Here is a 21,192-nt window from a genome sequence, read left to right as displayed (position 1 = left end):
CGCCGCCGCCGCCCGCCCCCGGCACAGCAGCGCAGCGCGGCGCGGCGGCCGCCGGAAGTGCCGCCGCGCCGCCCGGACGTGCCGCCGCGCCATCATGGCGCCGGTGTCGCGCTCCCGCAGCCCGCCCGCTGCCAGCCCCGAGCGTCGCGGCCGCCGCTCCCGGTCCCGCTCCCGGTCCCGCAACGGTTCGCGGCGCGGCTGCCACCGGCGGAGCCGCAGCTGGTCCCGCTCCCGGGAACGCAGCCCCGGCGGGCCTCGTGCCTCCGCGCACCACGGGCACCACCACGGCAAGGCCTGGCCCGAGTACTACGAGAAGGAGAAGGAGGAGATCCTGCGGCAGAGGCGAGTGCCGCCCGCGGAACGGGGGGCCGGGCGGGTCGAACGGCACGTATTGCTGCCGGCTGGGAGCCGCGGTCAGCGCCCGAGCACCTGGGTGCCGGGGTGGCCTCTGCCCGCTCGCCCTGCGGGCGCGGGTTGGGTTGAGGTTGGGTTTTAACTCCCTTCCTCACGCTGTTATAGAAGTCGGACGTGCCCGCCGGCATAAGACGTGCAGCAGGTGCTCGCTGGGTGCAGCACGTCAGCCTCCAGTAACGGTGTTCTTCATTCCAGGAGACTGAATGAGAGAGAGAGGATTGGAGAGCTGGGTGCACCTGAAGTCTGGGGGCTTTCGCCAAAGGTTCCTGACCCTGAGTAAGGCACAGTCTTGCTTCTCGCTCTCTGGTTTTCATGATACCAATTCTAGAAGAATTTACAGTAACGCATCAGCCTTCCGCTGCCCCAGTGGCCACAATTCATTGGGTCAGAAGCACCTGAACCAACATAAGCAAACTGATGTTATTCAAATAATCCCATCGTATCAGTTACTCAAGACGTGACGCCATTATGTGATTTCCCGTGGCAGGGGGGGTTGAAACTAGATGATCCTCACGGTCCTTTTCAACTCAGGCCATTCTATGATATGTTCTATACTGCAGATTAGGTGCCTTTTCTGCTGTGGTTCTGAGAACAGTTGCTGTCTCGCACGCTGACCATTGCACAGTTTGCTCTGTTGCAAGTACTGGCTCCAAATCTGCAAGCATGCGTTTCAGTGTATGTGTGCATTTGATCTTTGGTTACTAAATGCTACAAAATAGGTCTTTAAAAGCAAACTTGTTTTTCTTCAGTTCTGATGAGCACACCCCAGTAGAAGACGAAGAAGCAAAATCCAAGAGCAGCTCTTCGGATTCCAGCTCGGAAGGTATTTGGCTTTGTTTATACAACTCGTTTTGATAGCCAGTAGCTACCTAGAAACTGCTGTTGTTGCTGTCAAGAAGTTCACTGACCGGTTGGAGTGAGTGTGATAAGCCCTGTTGCTTCGGGAAGGTCCAGATGTATATACGGAACTAAGTCTTCATCTTTTTCTGTTCTCTTTTGTAAACATTCCAGAGGAAAAAAGGAAAAAGAAGAAGAAGCGAAAGAAGAGAAAACGAAAGGCGTCCAAACGGAAACACAGAAAACATTCTGAGGACAGTGACAGCGAGTCCGAGTCCGACCAGAGCTCCAGTGGTAAGGAAGAACAGATCATGTCCAAGCTGTGTCCTAAGGCGTTCTGGTGGAGGCATTCATTCATTTACAGCGTACACTTTTTGATGATGCGAAATCTTCCCTTTTTTTTTGTTCTTTTTTCTTTTTTTTTTTTTTTTTTCAGATGAAGATAAAAAGAAAAACAAAAAGAAGAAAAGGAAGCACAGGAAGTAAGTTTCCAGGCTGTTAAGTGTAATTGCATCTACCTTTAAGCACCCTCTTAGCAGGAACTGAGGGAGGCTGAATGCTCCTGTGATTAGAGCTGTAAATGCCGGTGGATAATCATAATTTGACTGGCTTCAAATGTACAGAATCCCAGAGCACAGAGGGATCCTTGAAACACAGGGAGCCACTTTCTAGCGCTGTATGAAAGGCAGAACAGTGGATGTGTTGTCTTTGTTTAACTATTGGTTGTTTTCAATCAAACAACAATGTAAATGCAGACCGTTCTTGGTGGAAGGTACCTTGAGAAACTCATAACTTGAGTATGACTCCTAGCATGTTCTTTCACCTTAAGTGTTGGTGGGTAACTGTGGCGTTATTGCAGGAAGAAGTACAAAAAAAAGAAAACTAAGAAGAGCCGGAAGGAATCCAGCGATTCCAGCAGTGAAGATTCTGATGATGGAACAATTCAAGGGGAGGATCTCTGGATTGAGAGATCAAGTAGGTTCCCGTAGATTTGTCTTGAATCTTCTTGGTGTTTTCATGCTTTTTGTTAAGTGTTTGCTGACCTTTTGACTGCTCTGATAACAAAGAAGAGGCACAATATTAATCTGCTTCACTATTTGATCGTTGCAGAAAATACAGAAGCTGATAGCTTGATTGGACCAGAAGCTCCCAAAACACATGCGTCTCAAGACGATAGGCCTTTGAAGTGAGTACTCTAAATGGTACCTCGATTGAGTCAAGTAAATCTAGCGTGAAGATTTCTGCTCAGAAAGACCTAAAATAATATGATCTATATCAGAGAGGGATGCTGTACCAGAAACTAAGACAGAAGTGGTAGTGGTTGCTAGTCTTTACTCTGACATGAGTTCAAGTAGAAAAGTCTCTTTTACGCATTTTAGCCTGGATTCGTAGAAAATTAATTGTTTTTTACTTCAGTAAAGTGCCTTTACTCTAATGCTCTGCAGTGCTGTGACTTTATACAGCCTTCAGTACTGGTTAACCGGAATTTATTAAGCTGGTTATTTAAAATGTTCTTGCTAAGATTAGCCATAAGTATGAAATGGGAACGTACTTGGGAAGGAGTAAGAAAGTCCTTAAAATGTAGCTGGTAGTGACTGGGGGAGCTGGATGTTTGGCTCAGGCTCACTCTAGTTGAGGCTGACTAAAATCGCTGCTGTTTGTCTCTGTTTATTTAGCTATGGGCACGCCCTGTTGCCGGGTGAAGGTGCAGCAATGGCAGAGTACGTAAAAGCAGGAAAACGCATTCCTCGGAGAGGTGAGATTGGCTTGACTAGTGAAGAAATCGCATCGTTTGAGAGCTCCGGTTACGTAATGAGTGGCAGCAGGTATGTTTTTTATGATGGTAATATCTCAGTAACATTATCCAAAGCTGCTTCCTTTGTTGGCCTGCTGAAAAGCTGTTTCCAGGCTCTAGCTGAAAGCTCCGAAGAGCACGTGCCCTGTACGCTTCCAGTGACATATGCTGAACTCTACTGCTATATATAGATGCATAGTTTCTTAAGGTCGCTTTTTCCTGAAGAATCAAAATTATTCCCAGATAGTATGCTTCTCATTCTCGTTATTTCAAATTAGATGCTTGTCTCCGGTGGCTTTAAGGGTTGTGTGTTTGGACAGCAGAGGCTGTGCGCTGGCTCTTTGGTATGAGACAAATTAATGTGGGAGGTTCACCATACCTTCTTCTTCTACCAGTACAAAAGGAGGTTCATTTGTATTTTGGCAAGCTAGCACCCCGACACCTTGGGAGCATGAGGGACTTCCTGCTCACTGCCTGAGAGCAGACAACCTCTGAAGTCAGCTCAGCTATGCTCATTCCTTGGAGGTTTCTGTGCAGTTTGGGTTCCCTGGTTTATGTGTCTTTGTTTATTAGCCCTTCAAAACCTTCAGGTCAGTTAATGGATGGAAGCTGTCATGGTGCGTTACGTCCTTCTGCCCGTGCTTATGTATACAATGTTTTCTTCCACAGACATCGTCGAATGGAAGCTGTGCGTCTGCGTAAAGAGAACCAAATTTACAGCGCAGATGAAAAGAGAGCTCTGGCATCCTTCAACCAGGAGGAGAGGAGAAAAAGAGAGAATAAGATCCTTGCAAGCTTTCGAGAGATGGTCTACAGAAAGACTAAGGGCAAAGAGGAAAAATAATTCCCCATTTGAACTGTAGGCCATAGAGGCTGTCAAGCAGCAGCTGACCTGTTCCAGCCGTGATTTGAAAATACCTGCAAGTGTTGCAGTGCCTTTCACCCAACAGGACCAAGCCCAGGGAACCAATGATTTGTATCAAGAAAATGGGATTACTTCTATCAGATTATCTTGGATGATTTGCTCACCATCTGCAGGGAATCGCTGTAAACTGAAAGATTGCAGGGAAGGAACGGGCAAGGAAGTTTGGAAGTAGTAACATTCTGTGCTCGTTTAGAGTTGGACAAGCAGCTGGATCCCATGGGAGGGCTCTGGGACGTGCTGCTGATGCTGATAAGTGCTGCTTTGCATTTTTTCTCACTAATGAGAGTAGGTTGGCCATCGCAGCAAGCTGAGACTGATGGCTGTGAAAATTAAGGAATTCCTCAATTCCTGTTTATGTATTTTTTTGTAAGTCTTAGATTTTTATTTTTCTTTTGTCCCAAAACAAAGTTGAGTTTGTTTTGTGATGCCAAGTACACTTGTAAATAGGAATAAGTTTGTAATTTAATATAGATTACCTTCAGTTACTTTAAAGGAAGCAGACTGCAACTGGGGTATAAGATGGCAGTAACAGTAGTAGCAGGGTCTGGTCTTGATTCTACCAAAACCTGTGGCAAACAGATAAGTTGCTTGCTTCTATTTCTACTATGTTATACATAGGTATTGGAGCAGTGGGGTGCAGTGATTGGAACCTGGTTGTAGACAGGTGGTAACAAGGAAGTATCTTTCAGTTTATTTTATTTTATCTTGCCTATGGAAATGTTCTAGATTAAAGTCTTATTTTAATTTCTGCGTTATTCTCCTTTGGTCTAATTCAATAGCATGGCACAGCTTGTTTTAAAATTTACTCAGAAGGCTACTTCTGTGGTGGCTTACTTTGATTTAGCTGTATATTTCCAAAAAGAAGGGAGTTATTTGTTCTAGAATGTATTTTAAGCCAGAATGCATTCTTGAGGGTATTTTTTTCTTCTCTCATCTGTGTTGTAGTTTTGGCAGCAGAGATGCCTCGAGTGTTTGTGTGACAAAAACAATAGACTCACAGAAAGGCTTGGGTTGGAAGGGTCCTTGAAGGTCATCCAGTCCCAACTCCCTGCCATGGGCTGGCTGCTCCCCCCAGCTCAGGCTGCCCAAGGCCCACCCAGCCAGACCTTGGGCACCTCCAGGGATGAGCACCCACAGCTCTGGACAGCAGTGCCAGGGCAACAGTACTCTCTGAATGAAGAATTTCCTTCAAGTATCTAACGTAATCTCTTTTCTTTTGATTTAAAGCCACGACTGCTGGGAAGATCCCTTGATAAAGCGTCTGTTCCCACATTTCATTTAGGCCACTTCAGGTACTGAAAGGCCACAGTGAGGTCTCCCTGAAGCCCTCTCTTCTCCAGGCTGAAGCCCAGTTCCCTCAGCCTTTCTTTAGAGGAGAGGTGCTCCAGCTCTTTGAGCATCTAGATGGGACCTCACAAGGGCAATGCAGAGGGGAACAATTCCCTTCCTCGCCCTGCTGCCATCCCTCTGTTGATGCGGCCCAGAACACTGTTGGCCTTGCAGGCTGCAAAACCATGTTGCTAACTCATGTCCAGCTTTTTCTGTCCACCAGAATCCCCAAGTCCTCCACAGGGCTCCTCTCAATGTGTTCTCCTCCCAGACTGTACACATACCTGGGATTGCCCTACTCGGTTGCAAGACTTTGCTCTTGGCCTTGTTGAACTTCATTAGCTCCTCATAGGCCCACTTTTCAAGCCTGTCCAGGTCCCTCTGGTTGGCATCTTCAACTGTGTTAGCTGCACCACTCGGTCTCATCAGCTGATCTCATCCTCCATGTCACTGAGAAAGATGCTGAAGAGCACTGCTCCCAAGATGGACCCCTGGAGGACACCACTCGTCGTGGGCCTCTACCTGGACATAAAGCCGTTGATCACAACCTTCTGGCTGTGACCATCCAGCCACTTCCTTGCCCTGATAAGTCCAGTAACTTCTTTTTGCCCTGGAGTTCTGCAGGTTTGGCATTCACAAATGGCAAACCCAGCCCAGCTGCTTCTTCCTATCTGCATTCTGGAACCTGGTTCTATTTGACCTGTTGCACTCACCCATATCTGCAAGGGGACTATAATGGAAAACCAGCAGCCTGCTCAGCCCATAGTTGATTTAATACAGATTAAATTTTGCTTCCACACCTACAAAGTAATCCACAAGTTAAGAAGAAATAACTGTTTTTCCTTCCTTGCATTGATTCTCCACAAAATACCAAGAGTGGTGGCGAGTTGAAGCTGCTCATGGTAACTTAAGCCTTTCCCTGAGTATGAGTTTATTTTCAATGATGTCCTTCAACCACTTTTCTCTAAATCGACAGCGTTCTGGTCTGGAGGAGAAAGTAAAAGGGGTAAATAGCAAGAATAACACCTACCTATCTGCTTAAAACATAAATCCTTGCTAGAACTGCACTAAGCTATTAAAAGCTCATTATGTAGAATGCAGGTGTGGCTGCTCACGCTTGTGGTGGAGTGAAGGCAGGGTCGTTTGGTTTTGCTTAGCAAAATGTGGACATCTTCATCTGCATCTCTGATGTAAGTGTGAACATCTCATTTACAACAGGCTGCCCGCTTGTTTAGGCAAGGAACAGCTTGCTAGAACCTCCCCAGTCATGGCAGTGATGGAAAAGTAACAGTGCATACCTGTGAATCAGCCTGCCGGACTCCAGAAAGAAGTATACATCCACAGGCAGGGTCTGCGAGAGAGGAGAGACAGGGTGAAGCTCACATACTGAGCTACAGGGCCAAAAAAAGCAAATGTTTTGGTAAGATGAGAACTAACATCTACCTCTTTAAAAACAACTCTGTATTTGTGCAGCGTTTCTGATACGGATTTGCACCATTTTCAGTTTTGGTTTACGGCCTCTACGTTTTCTCTTCTGAAGGGAATGACTCTGAAATTCCCATGTTAATTCCCATGTGTGCTAGGATAAGATCTGTGATCAGTGGCAGTGATTTCTGGGTTGCTGCTTGGGGGTCCACAGCCACCAGCTAGAAAGGCAAAGGTACAGTGTGACAACGTGTAAGTTCTGAATGGGGACATAAAAGCCTACAGTGTGCAGGTTAGATTTGGGTTTGAGTCAGAAAATACTCAAGTACAGGTGAATAATAAGCCGTGGAAGTGGACGTGATATCATTCATCAAAGAATTTCAGTAGCAAGTGAAATGGAAACTTAAAGGAAGGAGTAAAAAGGAGGAAATACCTTTTGAATATTATGCTTTACTAATTAGCATTCTCAAGCCTTTTACAGAATATTATGTAACATGATACCAAGGCAAAAGTATTAAATATGGTCTCAATAATAAAACTGGTCCCTTTGGAGTGTGGTTACAAACTTTAACTCCAAGGATCTGTTGTTAGAGGCTAATTACAGTTTAAATTACAGCTTCCTCTCGTTCAAGGTAAGGAAAGCTGGTGTTTGACTGCCATACCTTAAAGGATTGCTGCGTGCTACTTCTGAATACTTACAATAGGTTTGATTTTTGAGATCTCTATCACAAAATAGGTGCTTGCTGTTGCTTGTGGGATGGGTTTTCTGCGTGTTGGGATGCTCCAGAGAACTCTGTAGTGGTACTTCTTGCTGTACTGAAGATCTTCTTCCCAGAGAAACTCTGAACAGTGAAGCCAGCTCTCGTGAAGCTCCCACGTCTGCTGAACAAACAGAGCACAGTCTGTCTAGCAGACATAACCAAAGGGAGGTGCCAAAAGGAACTGAGGTGCTTTTATTCATGTTTCACACCGTTCAATGGTAAGAGGGCACAATCTAACTGAGAGGGTGGAATTGTCACTCACAGAAATGTACTCTTCAATTTGCTGCCGTCCCTTCTCCACTGAGAAGTTTTCACATGTTGTCCACTGAATGTTTCTGGCAGTGTATTCAGCTTCTGAAAAGGACAAAATGCTGTGAAAATCCTTCTGGGAAAGCTCTGACACACGGTAAGATATAGCAAATAGAGCGAGCACGCTACCTTCTTCTTCTTTCTGTACAATGTTTAGATAATATTCCTGTGCAGCACGAGTCGCCTTTTTCACAATCATGTGCACTGCCTTCTCCATGGCAGCGTTTTCATTTTCCTCGTCCATTGTCTTGACCTCTGTTAAGAGAAGCCCTTACTTTGGAAATGTCCTTCCCAGGCTGGGGGAGGTCTGGAGGAGCGTAGATAAGTGATGGCTGGCAGTGTGTGAAGGAGCTCCAGCAGTGCTGTTTGTGTTCTGTTGGCATGGCAACCCATGAGCCAACCCATGAGTCTGCCCAAGGACATTTTGGGTACGGAACCTTCCTGCAGCTCTGTGCTCTGCAAACACAGCCGGGCTGTCCTGTTGCTCAGAGGTGCCTTGGCACGGGGCCCCTCAGAGCCTGAGGGCTGCTGGTGGAAAAGGCTTCTAGTATTTTCACAGAACACAGGGTGCAAAATCCCCAGCAGCCACTCTTCCGTGACAAGGGGAGGTTACCATGGGAACAAACAGGCAGCTTTGACAGGCCTGTCCTGGGCTAAACTCAAGGCTGGTGATGTTTAGGAAGTCTGAGCAGCTGGAAGGCCTTACTCAGCCAGCTCGTTGTAGAGCCTGAGCACAGAGTGCCCCCAGAGCAGCATCAGGTGCTTCTGGCCCTGCTCAGGGACACAAACCACCACGGATGTATTGCTCAGGACACTGAGGAACTCTTTGGTCACATCCCAACCACCCATGGCAGGAATTCAGATGTAAATTTGTGTCTAAGCTTGCTGTCATTTATGCTGGTGTAAATTCAGAACTCTCTTTACATCTGTGTGTTATCTTTTCCCACAGTATTTGTTGCTTTTTCAATGTGGCTATGAGCAAATAAGGGAAACTACATTACCAGGACACTTCTATAGAACAGAGAATCAGGCTTAGCTGCAGTTAACACACGATTCCTAGTGCTGGGCATCCTCAGTATAAAGATTGTTTGCTGCCAGCTATTTCTGTAGCCTCTGTGTAGCTAAGGCTTAATTTTCCAGCCACAGTGGTTTCAGAAATGTCTAATTTACATGACTGTGCCTTGTTCAGTATCTGATTGTCTCTGGTTGTTCCACATCTCTGTGCCTCGCAGTAAAACACTTGATTCAGTGTTCATTGTGCTGATGTGACAGTAATGCTCCCTGCCACCCACTGCCACCATTCCCTCAGCTGCCTCCTTAAACCTGACCTTACAGACAAGGCCTTGTGCAGGTGGACAATGAGAAACAGTACTGATAATGGTTAATCTTGTAGATTAACCATTCTTTCTTTCTGACTTGGAGGACTGAAAGAGCCGATCACAGACAGCTTGTGCAAGACCAATGGAGCTTACACCTCAGAAGCAAACTTATGGCTGTGAGTCAATCATCTTACCCCCCAAACAGTGAGTCAGCCCAAGAGCCTACCTTGAGCGATCCTGCACAGCAGCTGGATGCTCAACAGGATCTCCCCTCGAGTAGGGAAACCTGTTGAGGTTACGCCTGTACAGAGTTCTTGTACTTCTTGACATCAAGACACCATGCTGTAAGTGACTAAGAGTACGTTTTAGGCTTTGTTAGCCTCACTAAGATCACATCTTATATTGGATCTACTAGCTTCACTAAGACTATATATTAGATTGATTGTGCACATATAATCCTTTAGGCATAAACTGTTGACCAAGTCTGGGACTAGGAGTGGATCCAGCTGTGCTTGGGCTCTTTATCTTCATCACTGAAGTTTGAGAAGCGAGGGTGTCCACTCTGAACCTTGTGACTCAGTGGGAGGGCCTCCATAGAGAGTTCTATGCAGTAAATAACCAAATGTATCCAGGTATCTCAAATCTTGTTAAGTTGCTGTTAAATCACCACATTATACCTACATTACATAATACGTTACATAAATATATCCTAGCTTCTCTCTTATGAGTGCCGTATAACATCATTTGTTTCCACTCTGTGACAAGTGACCCAAGATCTGCATTTCACTTCCACATCTGACATCTTGCAACTAGCGATTTCTCTTTCCCAGAGGAAACTAATTCCATCCAAAGCTTACAGCGACGCAGATACAACGGTTAAATACATGGGTATCTTTATTAGAGACCTCGATTGTTCTATACAGATCTGTGGCTTCTTTGAGCTGTGCTGCCTTAGTCGATGTTCTCCAGACCCTGGGAAAAAAAAGAGTGAACACGTAACAGCAGTAAATGCACAACCCTTGTCTTGTAACCATGGCTGCTGTGCAGACACGGAGCTCTACGTGCTACTTTTCAACCCTCATGCACCCAAACTGTAACGCAGCCCTTGTCCTGCAGCCCATCCAGCACACCCACAGCAAGTTCCAGCAGCAACCCGTGCCCGGCACCTGCCTTGGACACGTAGTACTTGTTGACCCCCGACAGCCTCCGGTCCCTCTCCATCAGCGTCCATTGGTACGGATTGCGGGCGACCCTCTTCTCCTGCGGGCACACGGGGCTGCGCGTTACGGAGGGACGCGGGGAGGGCGGGGAAAGGGGGCTGGGAGCCGGGCCGCGGCCTGGGAAGCCTCGGAGGGTCGAGGCGGTCCGGGAACGCTGACCTTGCCGCCGTTGCACCAGCGGTGCATGTAGATGGTGGACAGCCCGGGTATGCTGAGGCAGACACCCATGATGGCCATGCCGGGCAGGATCTCGTACCACATGGCGCCGCGATCACCGGCACCGGCTCCGCTTCCAGTCGGGCCGAGGTCACTCCCGGCACGCCCCGCTCTGGGCCGCACAGCCGCACAGCTCCGTGCCGCGCGGGGCGCGCCGGAAGTTGTAGTGTTCCACTCGGCGCGGGGCACGCCGGAAGTCGTACTCTTCCAGGCCGCGCGGGGGCGAGAAGGCCTGTGCCGAGGTTGGCGGCCCGCTACGGCGCAGCCGCGAGGCGCTGTCGGCCAATGGGCGCGTTGTGGTGCGCGGCGCTGCCTCGCGGCCCGGGATGAAGGAGGACAAGGAGAACGCCAGGCCCAAGGAGCGGCGCGGGGTGTCCGCCGGGCCGGGAGCGGCGCCGGGAGGCGGCTCGGGGGCGACGGGCGGCTCGGACGGGAGGAGCGGCGGCGGCGGCGGCGGCGGCGCGGAGCTCGAGCGGCTGGAGCGGCCCAAGGACAAGAAGGAGACGCTGAGCAAGGTGCGGCCCGGCCCAGAGCGGGGCCTGGCGCGGCCGTGACGGGTCGGGGCCGCCTCGGGGAGGGGGTGGAAGAGGAACGAGGAGAGGAAGGGAAAGAGAAAGCGGCGGGCGGCCCTCGGCGCTTTGGGTAACTGCGGGCCGTGCTGCAGGTGGTGATCCGGCGGCTGCCGCCCAGCCTCACCCGGGAGCAGCTGGAGGAGCACCTGCAGCCCTTGCCCGAGCACGACTACTTCGAGTTCTTCGCTAACGATTCCAGGTACGGTCCCGCCCGCCGCTCCCCGCCCCGCGGCCCGCCTGCCGGCCGCTCACCGCCTCTCCCCGCCTCTCCCCGCAGTTTGTACCCGCACGTTTTCTCCCGTGCCTACATCAACTTCAGAAACCAGGAGGACATTGTGCTGTTCCGGGACCGCTTTGATGGCTATGTCTTCGTGGATCACAAAGGCAGGTGGCCTCGGGGCTGGGCTGGGGGCTGGAGAGCGGTGTGTGGGCCTGTTGGCGGCCCTATGAACGTGGTAGAAGATATCCGAACGAAAATAGCACCTTATGCTCAGCGGGAAGTAAGTTAGGTTAATTTTAGGTATCAGATGTCAAATGTGGGTGTGCTCAGCTCAGGTGCTGCTGGAGCCGTTATAGAAGCGAGGGTGGTATCAGCATGGCTAATGCTGGTGTGCACCCTCATTGCATGACGGCCAAGCAGAGTGCTGGGTGCTGTCCTTTCCATTGGGTGGAGACTGAGGATAGTGGTGTCACCTCGTTCCACCTCTCTCTGCTCCAACCTTTGATCACTCTGTAGTTCCAATCAACGCCTGTCTCGCTTACGACAGAGTGAGCTGCCTTGGTTTGGTACAGGGAGCAGGTTTTTCACTACAGCGCTGATTGTGGAGTTATCTGCTCTCCAGAGACACTGATCTTGTTGGAAACAAGTGTTGTTCTTGAGGTGCTTCTCCAAGAGTTTGAGTGCTACTTAGCCCTGTTCTAACTACGCCTTACATATTCAGTGCATCTCTCATCCTTTGCTTTCACATTAAAAAAAATGCTTACATTGGGTAACACCAATCCTTACTACTCCCTGTCAGACCTTAAAATCCCATGTTCAGTGGAAGCTGTGACAGGAGTGGTTTCCTGGGCTTTGGTGGACTGAGAATTTCCCACTTAGCTTTGTTTCAAGTCTGTGTGGGCTCTTTTAATCCATCTGGGTGCTTTATGTGACATGCAGCTCTGCCTGTGAAAACGTTTTATTTAGGAGCTACATCATTGGGTTCTAATAATGCCTGGATATCTTCTAAAGATGCTCCTCTATAACGTAATGGCTCACTCTTCGTATTTACTGTGCCCAATGACAGTGCTAGATTAATGCTGCCACAAACGCAGCTTTCCTGTTGGAAGATAAAACTCCAAAGCCTGTTTGCAGTGTGTGGATGTTGCATTCTATTGCATTTGGTAACAAGTGAGATTTGCCTGAATCCCCTTAAGGTGAAATGTTCCCTGCTGCTTGCATGACACAGATGTGGTCTGCAGGATGTGGGTGGTGTGGCTGCAGGCAGCCGTATGTCTGTCATTTCCCTGTTGGTCAGGATCTGCAAATCTGGTATTTTGTTAGCATTGCAAGATGATTTGTTTCATGAATTTTGCTCTCTCTAACAGCATTATTTCATTAAATAGCTTTGAGAATTCTTTATTTGTTATGCTGTTCCGTTAGTCCCTTCTAGTATTGCGTGTTTCTGGCGCAGCTCATCTTTCTGTTCTACACATGCATTATATGCTCTATTTCATACCTGCTTCATTCCTATCTTAATGCAGTTTTTCCCCTCCTCTCTTAAAAGGTCAGGAATATGCTGCCATAGTAGAGTTTGCACCTTTCCAGAAAGCTGCGAAGAAGAAGAGCAAGAAAAAGGATGCCAAAACGGGGACAATTGAAGACGGTATAAAAGCTGGCTCGCTTGTTTTGCATGCTTAGAGACTTGGAAGTCCTAAAAGTGGTTTGAATGCAGTATTTTGTGTATTAATAGGATGTTTAATTGCATGCAAACCTTCTTACTGCTGTGTTAGTGGCTGCAGATCTGTTAAATATAGCTGCCATATTTACAGCGTATTCTTTGAAGGTGGACAGTTCATAACAAGGCAACACGTAAACAGCGCAACTTGCATTAGTCTATTCCAAACTCCCAGCAATGACCAAGTGGGTTCTTTCCATGCTCCAATACACTTTTCTTTGTTTCTTCTTCTCTCACCTCCTCTGTAGATCCAGAGTACAAGAAGTTTTTGGAAAGTTACAGTGCGGATGATGAGAAGTTAACTTCCACTCCTGAAACCTTGTTGGAGGAAATAGAGGCAAGAAACAAAGAGCTGATCGGTATGGAAATCTGCACGCTATAGTTAGCTTTTCCTACAGAACCAAAGTATGTGGTGCATCTTTAAGCTGTGATTTCTCAGCCTTTGAGGGTCTGTGTTTTGTATTTGCCTGGTATTGTTAAACCTTTAGGCTAATGGTGCTCAGTGTGTTGAATGGTGTTTTTTTTTAACTCCCAAGATCTAAATTTTTCTCTTTAAGTTTTATATGGTAATCTTCCTTTGGGTTTTGAGCTGCTAATCAGATGTTTATTAGCTGGACAAGGCTGTGGAGTGGCTGCGTTTTGATGAGGTGTGGTGGTGTTTTATTATGCTCAAATAAAACGGACTAGAATGATCTTTCTTTGGAGCATGTTACAAGTATCAGTGAGGAAAGCTGAGAAACAGATAATACAGGGTAAATGTCCCTTTACAGATAGGTGTGCTGGGTAACTTATTAGTGTTCTAAACAAAGTTTTAGGATTGTGGTTATTGTTGTGAAGCAGGTTTGGAATAATTGTTTCACTACTGTATTGCTGGATAGAAGAGGAGGTAGACAGCAAAGTCCATAAGGCTTCTTCATGTGATATAGAATTGTGTTACAGGTATTGCAGTGCCAGATAAAGCATTGTTTACACCAGCTTTTGTATGTTTTCTAGCTAAAAAGACTACTCCCTTACTGAACTTCCTGAAAAATAAGCAGGTAAGACTTGTGCCCAGAATCTTCTTGTTGCTTGCAGGTACAATGATTGGCTTCTTTAGAGCATGAGTGCATATATTGCAGGGTGCTTATTGATATGTTATTGCTCTTCTTCTTGAAGAAGCAGCTTTTGATCCAGTTTCCTTGCTCACAGTTAGTTCACATATGTTAAACTATTAGAACACCGGCCTTTGTAGTTACAGTGGTGTTTTGTGTGTTCTGGACATAGCCAGCACCATGCTGGACATCTCTGTGGCACTGCCAAACCAGATCCCATTTAAATGCTTGTGTTTTAATGCAGTTCTGGTTGAGGTCCTTGTAGATAATCATTCTCCTAGCACATAATATCATTTTAATATCTAGCAATTCAGAACATCGCTGATGAAACACATTTAATTGAAATTAGAATGATAAAGGCTGAGTCCAGTCTCTTTTCCTCCCATAAATCTTGACTTGTGCTGTGCTTTAAAATATCGCCGCTGTCATGTGTTCAGGTTCACAATAGTATAATAGAGAAAACAGTATTTGTGTAATAGGAGGAGTTTTGAGATGAGTTGCTTTCTAACGGAATACTGCATCACTTCTTAGCAAAATACCCTGTTGGGCTTAAAGGGATGTTTGCTAGATCGGAGATACACTGATTCTTTGTTTTTGACACACATAGAGGCTCAGAGAGGAAAAGAGAGAGGAGAGGAGGAGGAGAGAATTGGAAAGAAAAAGACAAAGGGAAGAAGAAAGAAGAAAATGGAAGGAGGAGGAGAGAAGAAAGAGAAAGGAAGCAGAAAAACTGAAGAAAGTAGACAGATGCCCAGAAAAAGAAAGAGACAGATCAAAAGAAGAACCAAAGATTAAGGTCTAGAACAGTTCTTTATTATAAACTGTTACATTCCTTTTCCCCTATTATTTGTATATAAGTCTTTCAAATTGTGCTCTGTGTGAAGAATCACATGAGTTCGGTGTTCGTAAATTACCACTTTTTTTGTAATATTTAATAGTAGGCATTGTAAAAATTAATGTGCTGTAATGCTTCCTAGTAATACTTAAAGCTTTTGTCACGTGACTTGTACATGCTGTGGTGAACAAAATCGTGATTTTACTATGAAATAGAGACTTATTTTTAAGCTTTCTAACGTGTGTTTTAAGGGAAGAAAAAAGAATCCAATATGTTGTGTGGATGATGCTTACTCATACACTCCAGCTTTTAAAGTACTGCAGTTTGCAGTAAAATTAATGTGTATTCCTTACTGGGCTGTGGTTCCCCTGATGCAATTTCAGTGTTGTGCCAGACAAATATGTATTAGAGTGAGCTTTTTAGTTGAGACTTGTGTTTTCTTTGTAGCTGCTTAAGAAGCCTGAAAAAGATGAGAAAGACTTGGAGAAAAAAGAAAAATCCAAGAAACTGGAAAAAGAGACTCTGAGGGAGGAAAAAAATGCGAGTAGTGCATCTGCCAAACGATCTGATGGGGAGACAAAAGAAGAGAAGGCAAAAAAGTATTTTAGTACTTGCTATAAATATCTATGTGTATATATAACGTGTTTCCTGATCGTACCGAGGGTCAGGCTTCTCTGCCATGACCGTGTTTTGAAATCCCTTTCAGATGATTTTTCTGCTGTAAGGTGTGGGATGTGTTTCCTGTGGCAGTGCAACATCCCCGTGCTTATAAGAAGATGTGTGAATTACGTCATTTCTTCACTAGTGGACAAACTTTAAGATGTTTTTTGCACCTCTCTCTAGGAACTCCACAAGAGAAGCCCAGGTGTAGGGGACCTACAGCAGGCTGAGAGCACAATCCTGGCAATGAAAGAATGCTAACTGTGGCAAGAGGAGAGGCATACCGCAGTTACTAGTCCCTTTAAGTCTTGTAGAAGGTCAAAGTGGAAATCTAATTCTCAGCAGCTTCATGATCTGTTCAGGGTGCAGTTCTGCCTTGTGTGGCAGAGAACTTTAGATGCTTTGGAAGCCAGAGGAGACTCGGCCAGCTATGTGACCAGAAGGCTAAGAAATGCCAGCACTTGGTGCCATCTCTGGTTATCGTGCATGACTTGGGTTAGGACAGTTTCCCAAACCTAGAACCTACCAGTCTGTCGTCTTCATATTGCAAATTTACACCAGTATTACGTTGATCTCCCAACTCTGCTGAATCTTTTGAGCTTCATCTTCAGTTTTGTTTTCATACAGATCGGAAGATGAGTGTGTAAAGGACTACAGGGATCGAGATAGAGATTTTGAAAGAGACAGAGAATATGAGAGAGCACAGAGGGAGAAACTGAGACGCCAGGAAGAAGAGCGTCGGAGGCAGAAAGAACGCTTTGAGAAAGAAAAGGTTTTTAGAAGAAAAGAGGAAGAGGTGAAAAAGGAGAGAGACTTGCTCAGAGATAAGGGAAAGAAAAGTGATCTTACAGACTTTACCTGCGGCATGGACAAAACTGAGAAAGTAACCAAAGATGATAAAAAAGAGGATACAATTAAGAGGGATCGTATCAGAAACAAGGTGCTGTATTTCTTCAGTTTCATGTGTTAATTCATAGGGACCGATCTGTGTTTTTAGGATAAATGCGCTTTGAGGAAAGAACCGTATTGTTTCTGTCGTCGTTCTCCCTGTTAATGTAACAAACTGCTAGAAAGGCTGCCCATTTGTTTACTAAGCTTTCAGACATTGATTTTATGTTTTTCCCCCTCGTCACTGTACAGGAATTAAGCCAAGGTAGTGGGCTAAATCGTAAATACCTTGATCCCACTTCATCTGATAAAGATCCAGCCTGTTGGCAGGTGTTGGTACAGCATCACTAATCTGCATCTTTTGATGCATGTGCCTGAAAATCTATCTTGGAGTAGGAGAGCAGTTGATCAGGTTCCTCCAAAACAGGGACAAGGCTACCACATGCCAAATATAACAGAAGATCCTAAGAATAAATTCTTGATGAAATGTTTTGAGTTCGGTTTTATGTGCTCTGCAGCTCTGCTTCTGCAGTCCAAGTGCGTAAGGGATCACTATGTAAGTCTTATGTGTCACCTAAGACATTATTGGGTACAAATGGAAGAGGTTTTGGAGGAACTTCAAAGTTGGTCTGCATTCTGCAGGAGGAAGAGCCAGACTAGGCTCTCAAAAATAGAAGTAAAGTCCCGGTAACATCAAGCAGGTGCAGTGTTCTTTGTGGCTTGAACAGGGACAACCTTGATTTGAGGCAGTTGAACTTACATTGCTGCCTTGGTGGAATAATATATTTTAGAACGGTCTGAGGAGTTTGAATTTGAGCCTTCTGTTATATTACTGATGTCATTGTAACCTTGAGAGTGCTGGGGCTTTGAAGGGGTCTAAATAGTTTTGATTTATTTCAGGATCGTCCAGCAATGCAGCTGTACCAGCCCGGAGCCCGAAGCCGAAGCAGATTGTGTCAGTATGAAGACAGTGCTGCAAAGTCCACAGATCAGGGAGCAGAGAAGAAACAAGAGAGTGAGAGCAGTAATGTGAGGGAAGAGGAGTGACCAGCATGCAGGCCTTATGTGTTCTGTGCAGCCAAAGAGCTTGTACTACGCAATCCAGAAGTGCCTTCGAAGCGAAGAAGGAACAAAGGAAGAAGAGGGGGCATTGCGCTGTTGGATGGTTCTGGCTAAAGAACCTCAGTTGTAGATTTGGAATTTGAAATGTTCTCATTGTATTTTCAGTTATTTGAATTTATTTTCCTAGCATCTAACTACAACGGAGAAGAGAACCTTTGCAAAGTAGAAAGACTTTGTGGCCTTAAGTATGATAATAAATGAGTCCCGCAGTCGGGAGGAGATGACACCCGGATCTAATGCAGAGCTTTAATATAGAGCCATTGGAGCCACCGTTCGATGCACTCAAGCAGAGCAAGCTTGCAGTGGTGTGCTGTTAACGCGTGGTGTGGTGCTCCTTCCAAAGCAACGACAGCTCTTTAATAGCAGTAGCACCGAGCCAGGCCTGCCGGTGGGTGAGGTAGGGACGGAGCAGAGCGCTCTGGTTCTGGAAGGGAGAACATCTGGAATTGCACAGTGAGCTCAGGAGGGGAGAGCCCTTCCTCGAGAAAGGGTTAAGTTGGAGTGTATGAATAAGCTGGCTTGATATGGGATACTGCTTGAAATTCTGTTGTCAAAGTCTACCAATGCCGAAACGCTGATTTTGATCAGATGTAGTTGTACAGAGCATCCCCTTCTGTTCGAGCGTGAAACGTTTCCCAGCTGCCGTCCTCGGTCTGTGCTTCATCTTCCCTCTGTTTTCAGGTGTTGTTTTACAGCCCGGAAAGAGACTTCGCCGGTAGCGGCTCCTTTAAGCTAGCGCCTTTTAGCCGTAGCTTTTGTACTGAGCCCAATAAAGGTCCGCAAACTGTCGCTGCCGCAGTGCGTCACTCCGCCGCGCCGCAGGGGGGCGCTGTGCACACGCGCCGCCGCCCCGCCCTCGCCCCGCCCCTTCCGCCTCTTTCGCAGCCGCCATCGCCGGGACGCCGCGCCGCGCAGCGCTATGGTGAGGCCATCCGCTGCCATCCGCTGCCATCCGCCGCCGGGACGCGCCGCTCCCAGCCCGCTTCACGCTGGACGCTGCTCGGGGCTCGCGGCGGGGTCTGGGGGGTCATGGCGGGGCGGGTGGACGCCGGTTATCCCCTTACCGTGTCGATGCGGGGCTTGCCCGGGCCTGGCCGAGCTCCCCGGGCCTGGCCGAGCTCCCCGGGCCTGGCCGAGCTCCCCGGGCCTGGCCGAGCTCCCCGGGTCTGCCGCGCTGACCGCCCCTTTCTTTTGCAGTCGTCTCACAAGACTTTCAAGATCAAACGCTTCCTTGCGAAGAAGCAGAAGCAAAATCGCCCCATTCCGCAATGGATTCGCATGAAAACGGGCAATAAGATCAGGTAATGGGATCAGCTGTCGCTCTTTGAGATGCTGTGGCCCAGCAGCGCACAGGCGCGGCGTCACAGTCCTGCACAGAGCGGCCTGAAGGCTGCAGAGCCTCGTTCTTGTGGTAACAGTGCTCACGTACTCACAAGTGCAGTGGTGCACGGATGCAGCTTCCATACGGGTTTGCATGGTGCACATCTCCCCGGGTTCTGTCGGCCCATTGTGTTTTCCTGAGTGTGGGGTTCCCAACTTTTCCTTCTCGAGTTCATTTCAGTGTTCTGTAAGTGTCTTCTGGCATCAATTAACTGTTGAGATGGTCAGTCATTGAAACTGAAAGCATAAACCGTACCTGTGGAAGAATTACTGCAGAATGTTACACAGACATCCATTCTGCACCTGGGACTGCTCTTCCAGCTCCTCCTTCCTCCAATAGCCGTCCATTTCTTGATGCCTTCTCAAGGAGCAGCATACAGAACACAGGTGTTCTGAGGCACAGAGACTGCATGAAGAACCAAAGGTCTCTGTGTGTAGGGGAGGTGAAATCGACAACATACGGTGCTTGATTTGTGACTGAAATTACTTTGCAGTAGTTCCCTTTTCTATGCCTGTAGCACTTATTTTCAAGCACTACGCTCAAGAAAGCATGGTAAGGGAGTATTGCAGCATACCTACCGGGTCAGTGTGAGGCGTGCAGATGATGGTGGCAGTGTGAGCCCTTGGGTTTGAAGCTGCCAGCCAGTACCGTCCAGTCACTGTGCAGCCAGCTCATTGTTTTCTCCTACGTAGTGAGAAGGATGGCAGTGGCAGCAGCTGGCCGTGGCAGTGAGGCAGCACAGAATTGCCGAGTTCTGTTCCTTTTGCTTCTGTTAACTCTTTTAGGAAAATTAAGGTTGTGTGCTCCTTGTCTTTCAGTTACCAGCATGAAAAGAGCTTCTGTTTATCTTCCAAACTGTGCGCTATAGCAGGCTGCAATTGCAGTGCTTCATTCTGTGGGAGTACTGCCATTTCCCTGCTGAGAGTAATTCTGTTAATGCTGTCTTTGGTTTCACCTGCGCGTTGGTGAAACTGTTTGTCCTTAACAGGAACATAAGAATAAATGAATATAGCTTCCCAGAAGGGTGTGCTTTCTGTGTGCTGCTCATCATCACAAATGGTTGTTTCTGCCTTAGGCTACAGGAAATAGCTTTCATGGTCATTGGGCAGTCTGTGTACATGGGGGTTTTTTCCTCTCCAAGGGAGGAGGTGGAACATTCTCATGCTAAGTGCTAATGCACCTTTTTCTAAGACACGTTTCTTTCTCGAGGCTTTTCTGCAGTACTGCGCTATCTGGTTGGCAAATGAAGGAAGTAAACCGATGGGAATTTAAGCTGAAAGAAAATGCAGAGTTGATTTTTGTTGGCAGCTTGAAGCACGATGGAAATGCTTTACTGATGAGCTAATGAAAGGTGGTTTCAGTCCACCTGGCTGCTCAGTTGTGTGTATTTTGCTAACTGATGCTGTTTTTGTCTTAGGTACAACTCCAAAAGGAGACACTGGAGAAGGACCAAACTGGGCTTGTAAGAGAGACTGTCTCCTGGGAGCTCTAATAACGCTCGTCTTTCTGCATCAGATTGATAGACCCCCAAATGCTGATCAACAACCCTCAAGACATTCCTTCTGTAGTACTGGACTGCGGCGTTCAGTTCTTGCTCTGTGAGCCAGTCCAGGCTCGTGGTATTAACAGGAACAATCTTGAAGCATTTGGCATCTGAAACATGAAGACTGTGTTCTATTAGTGTTCTTTCTTTTGGGAATCATAAGTATTAACAGTGTACAGGCTTGTTAATAAATATGGTCCTGAATGAATTGGCTGATTTGGTGCATGTATGGTGGGTTAGCAGCACAGAAAGGTAGTGCTTCTGCAGACGCATTCTTAGCTAGTGTGGGAAACCTTGTCAGCTCTTTCCAGACAGGTGAGGCCACGTCTTCTCAATTACTGTAAACCATAGAGCACCAAACACATCAGTTTTTAAAGAAAAGGAGTAAAAACAGCTGATTTTATAGTAGTTAGTCTGAAGAAAATCTATTATGGGACAAATAATTGGGGAAAAAATATGGGCTTTTGTAGGCAGAGGTTTGAGAAAGGCTTCACTTTGTGACCCACAGGAGCCCAGGCTGCGATGTGGGAGACTTACAGGGATCTTGCCTTGTGCCACAAGTCACCCAGAGGAGACAGCTGTACCTGCAGCGTCTGCAGCTCCAGGAGCTGCT

The 21,192-nt window shown here is 47.0% G+C and overlaps 5 protein-coding genes and 1 non-coding gene across 7 annotated transcripts; 4 read left to right on the top strand and 2 right to left on the bottom strand.

The window, feature by feature from the left end:
• Positions 1-76: 76 nt before the first annotated feature.
• NKAP (NFKB activating protein) lies at positions 77-4,721 on the top strand. Its single transcript, XM_072335137.1, has 9 exons — positions 77-342; positions 610-690; positions 1,164-1,237; positions 1,426-1,545; positions 1,688-1,733; positions 2,111-2,226; positions 2,362-2,437; positions 2,928-3,077; positions 3,716-4,721. The coding sequence occupies exons 1-9, from the start codon at positions 95-97 to the stop codon at positions 3,888-3,890; spliced, it is 1,086 nt and encodes a 361-aa protein (XP_072191238.1). The 5' UTR covers positions 77-94; the 3' UTR covers positions 3,891-4,721.
• Positions 4,722-5,202: 481 nt separating this feature from the next.
• AKAP14 (A-kinase anchoring protein 14) lies at positions 5,203-8,159 on the bottom strand. The gene is made up of 5 exons (XM_072335136.1): positions 7,925-8,159; positions 7,749-7,840; positions 7,425-7,604; positions 6,599-6,651; positions 5,203-6,285 (listed from the first exon to the last, which is right to left on the bottom strand). Exons 1-5 carry the CDS (start codon positions 8,037-8,039, stop codon positions 6,198-6,200), a joined length of 528 nt encoding a protein of 175 aa, XP_072191237.1. The 5' UTR covers positions 8,040-8,159; the 3' UTR covers positions 5,203-6,197.
• A 1,825-nt stretch (positions 8,160-9,984) lies between these two features.
• NDUFA1 (NADH:ubiquinone oxidoreductase subunit A1) lies at positions 9,985-10,716 on the bottom strand. The gene is made up of 3 exons (XM_072334352.1): positions 10,494-10,716; positions 10,285-10,374; positions 9,985-10,086 (listed from the first exon to the last, which is right to left on the bottom strand). Exons 1-3 carry the CDS (start codon positions 10,593-10,595, stop codon positions 10,066-10,068), a joined length of 213 nt encoding a protein of 70 aa, XP_072190453.1. The 5' UTR covers positions 10,596-10,716; the 3' UTR covers positions 9,985-10,065.
• Positions 10,717-10,747: 31 nt separating this feature from the next.
• UPF3B (UPF3B regulator of nonsense mediated mRNA decay) lies at positions 10,748-18,444 on the top strand. Of its 2 annotated transcripts, none has more exons than XR_011903365.1 (10): positions 10,748-11,065; positions 11,215-11,321; positions 11,400-11,506; positions 12,889-12,987; positions 13,308-13,418; positions 14,053-14,096; positions 14,758-14,946; positions 15,433-15,584; positions 15,829-16,585; positions 17,434-18,444. XR_011903365.1 is itself a non-coding variant. In XM_072334332.1 (10 exons), exons 1-10 carry the CDS (start codon positions 10,877-10,879, stop codon positions 17,578-17,580), a joined length of 1,458 nt encoding a protein of 485 aa, XP_072190433.1. In that variant the 5' UTR covers positions 10,750-10,876; the 3' UTR covers positions 17,581-18,444. The 2 variants fall into 2 exon arrangements, 1 of the variants encoding a protein (XP_072190433.1); XM_072334332.1 differs by having other exon boundaries at positions 10,750-11,065; positions 16,273-16,585.
• Positions 18,445-18,474: 30 nt separating this feature from the next.
• RPL39 (ribosomal protein L39) lies at positions 18,475-20,787 on the top strand. The gene is made up of 3 exons (XM_072334351.1): positions 18,475-18,577; positions 18,853-18,956; positions 20,454-20,787. Exons 1-3 carry the CDS (start codon positions 18,575-18,577, stop codon positions 20,500-20,502), a joined length of 156 nt encoding a protein of 51 aa, XP_072190452.1. The 5' UTR covers positions 18,475-18,574; the 3' UTR covers positions 20,503-20,787.
• Positions 19,901-20,032, top strand: LOC140252326 (small nucleolar RNA SNORA69). Its single transcript, XR_011903608.1, has one exon. It is a non-coding gene; the product is annotated as a small nucleolar RNA SNORA69 (small nucleolar RNA).
• Positions 20,788-21,192: the final 405 nt, after the last annotated feature.

The sequence above is a fragment of the Excalfactoria chinensis genome, chromosome 4 (genome assembly GCF_039878825.1).
Source record: "Excalfactoria chinensis isolate bCotChi1 chromosome 4, bCotChi1.hap2, whole genome shotgun sequence".
In the NCBI taxonomy this organism is placed as follows: domain Eukaryota; kingdom Metazoa; phylum Chordata; class Aves; order Galliformes; family Phasianidae; genus Excalfactoria; species Excalfactoria chinensis.
Note: the sequence above shows the minus strand (reverse complement) of the source record. Positions and strands in the feature narration are given on the sequence as shown.

Excerpts from the sequence above, each read along its gene's own strand:
- AKAP14 (XM_072335136.1), bottom strand. The coding sequence starts at position 8,039 with ATGGACGAGGAAAATGAAAACGCTGCCATGGAGAAGGCAGTGCACATG. Across the intron at positions 7,605-7,748 it reads AAATTGAAGAGTACATTTCT|ACGTGGGAGCTTCACGAGAG; the intron begins GTGAGTGACAAT and ends TTTGTTCAGCAG. Across the intron at positions 6,652-7,424 it reads TCTCAAAAATCAAACCTATT|ACCCTGCCTGTGGATGTATA; the intron begins GTAAGTATTCAG and ends CCTCTCTCGCAG.
- UPF3B (XM_072334332.1), top strand. The coding sequence starts at position 10,877 with ATGAAGGAGGACAAGGAGAACGCCAGGCCCAAGGAGCGGCGCGGGGTG. Across the intron at positions 11,322-11,399 it reads TTCTTCGCTAACGATTCCAG|TTTGTACCCGCACGTTTTCT; the intron begins GTACGGTCCCGC and ends CTCTCCCCGCAG. Across the intron at positions 14,947-15,432 it reads AAGAAGAACCAAAGATTAAG|CTGCTTAAGAAGCCTGAAAA; the intron begins GTCTAGAACAGT and ends TTTTCTTTGTAG.
- RPL39 (XM_072334351.1), top strand. Across the intron at positions 18,957-20,453 it reads AAAACGGGCAATAAGATCAG|GTACAACTCCAAAAGGAGAC; the intron begins GTAATGGGATCA and ends TTTTTGTCTTAG.
- NKAP (XM_072335137.1), top strand. The coding sequence starts at position 95 with ATGGCGCCGGTGTCGCGCTCCCGCAGCCCGCCCGCTGCCAGCCCCGAG. Across the intron at positions 1,546-1,687 it reads GTCCGACCAGAGCTCCAGTG|ATGAAGATAAAAAGAAAAAC; the intron begins GTAAGGAAGAAC and ends TTTTTTTTTCAG. Across the intron at positions 1,734-2,110 it reads AAGAAAAGGAAGCACAGGAA|GAAGAAGTACAAAAAAAAGA; the intron begins GTAAGTTTCCAG and ends GCGTTATTGCAG.
- NDUFA1 (XM_072334352.1), bottom strand. The coding sequence starts at position 10,595 with ATGTGGTACGAGATCCTGCCCGGCATGGCCATCATGGGTGTCTGCCTC. Across the intron at positions 10,375-10,493 it reads GCTGGTGCAACGGCGGCAAG|GAGAAGAGGGTCGCCCGCAA; the intron begins GTCAGCGTTCCC and ends GTGTGCCCGCAG. Across the intron at positions 10,087-10,284 it reads ACAAGTACTACGTGTCCAAG|GGTCTGGAGAACATCGACTA; the intron begins GCAGGTGCCGGG and ends TTTTTTTCCCAG.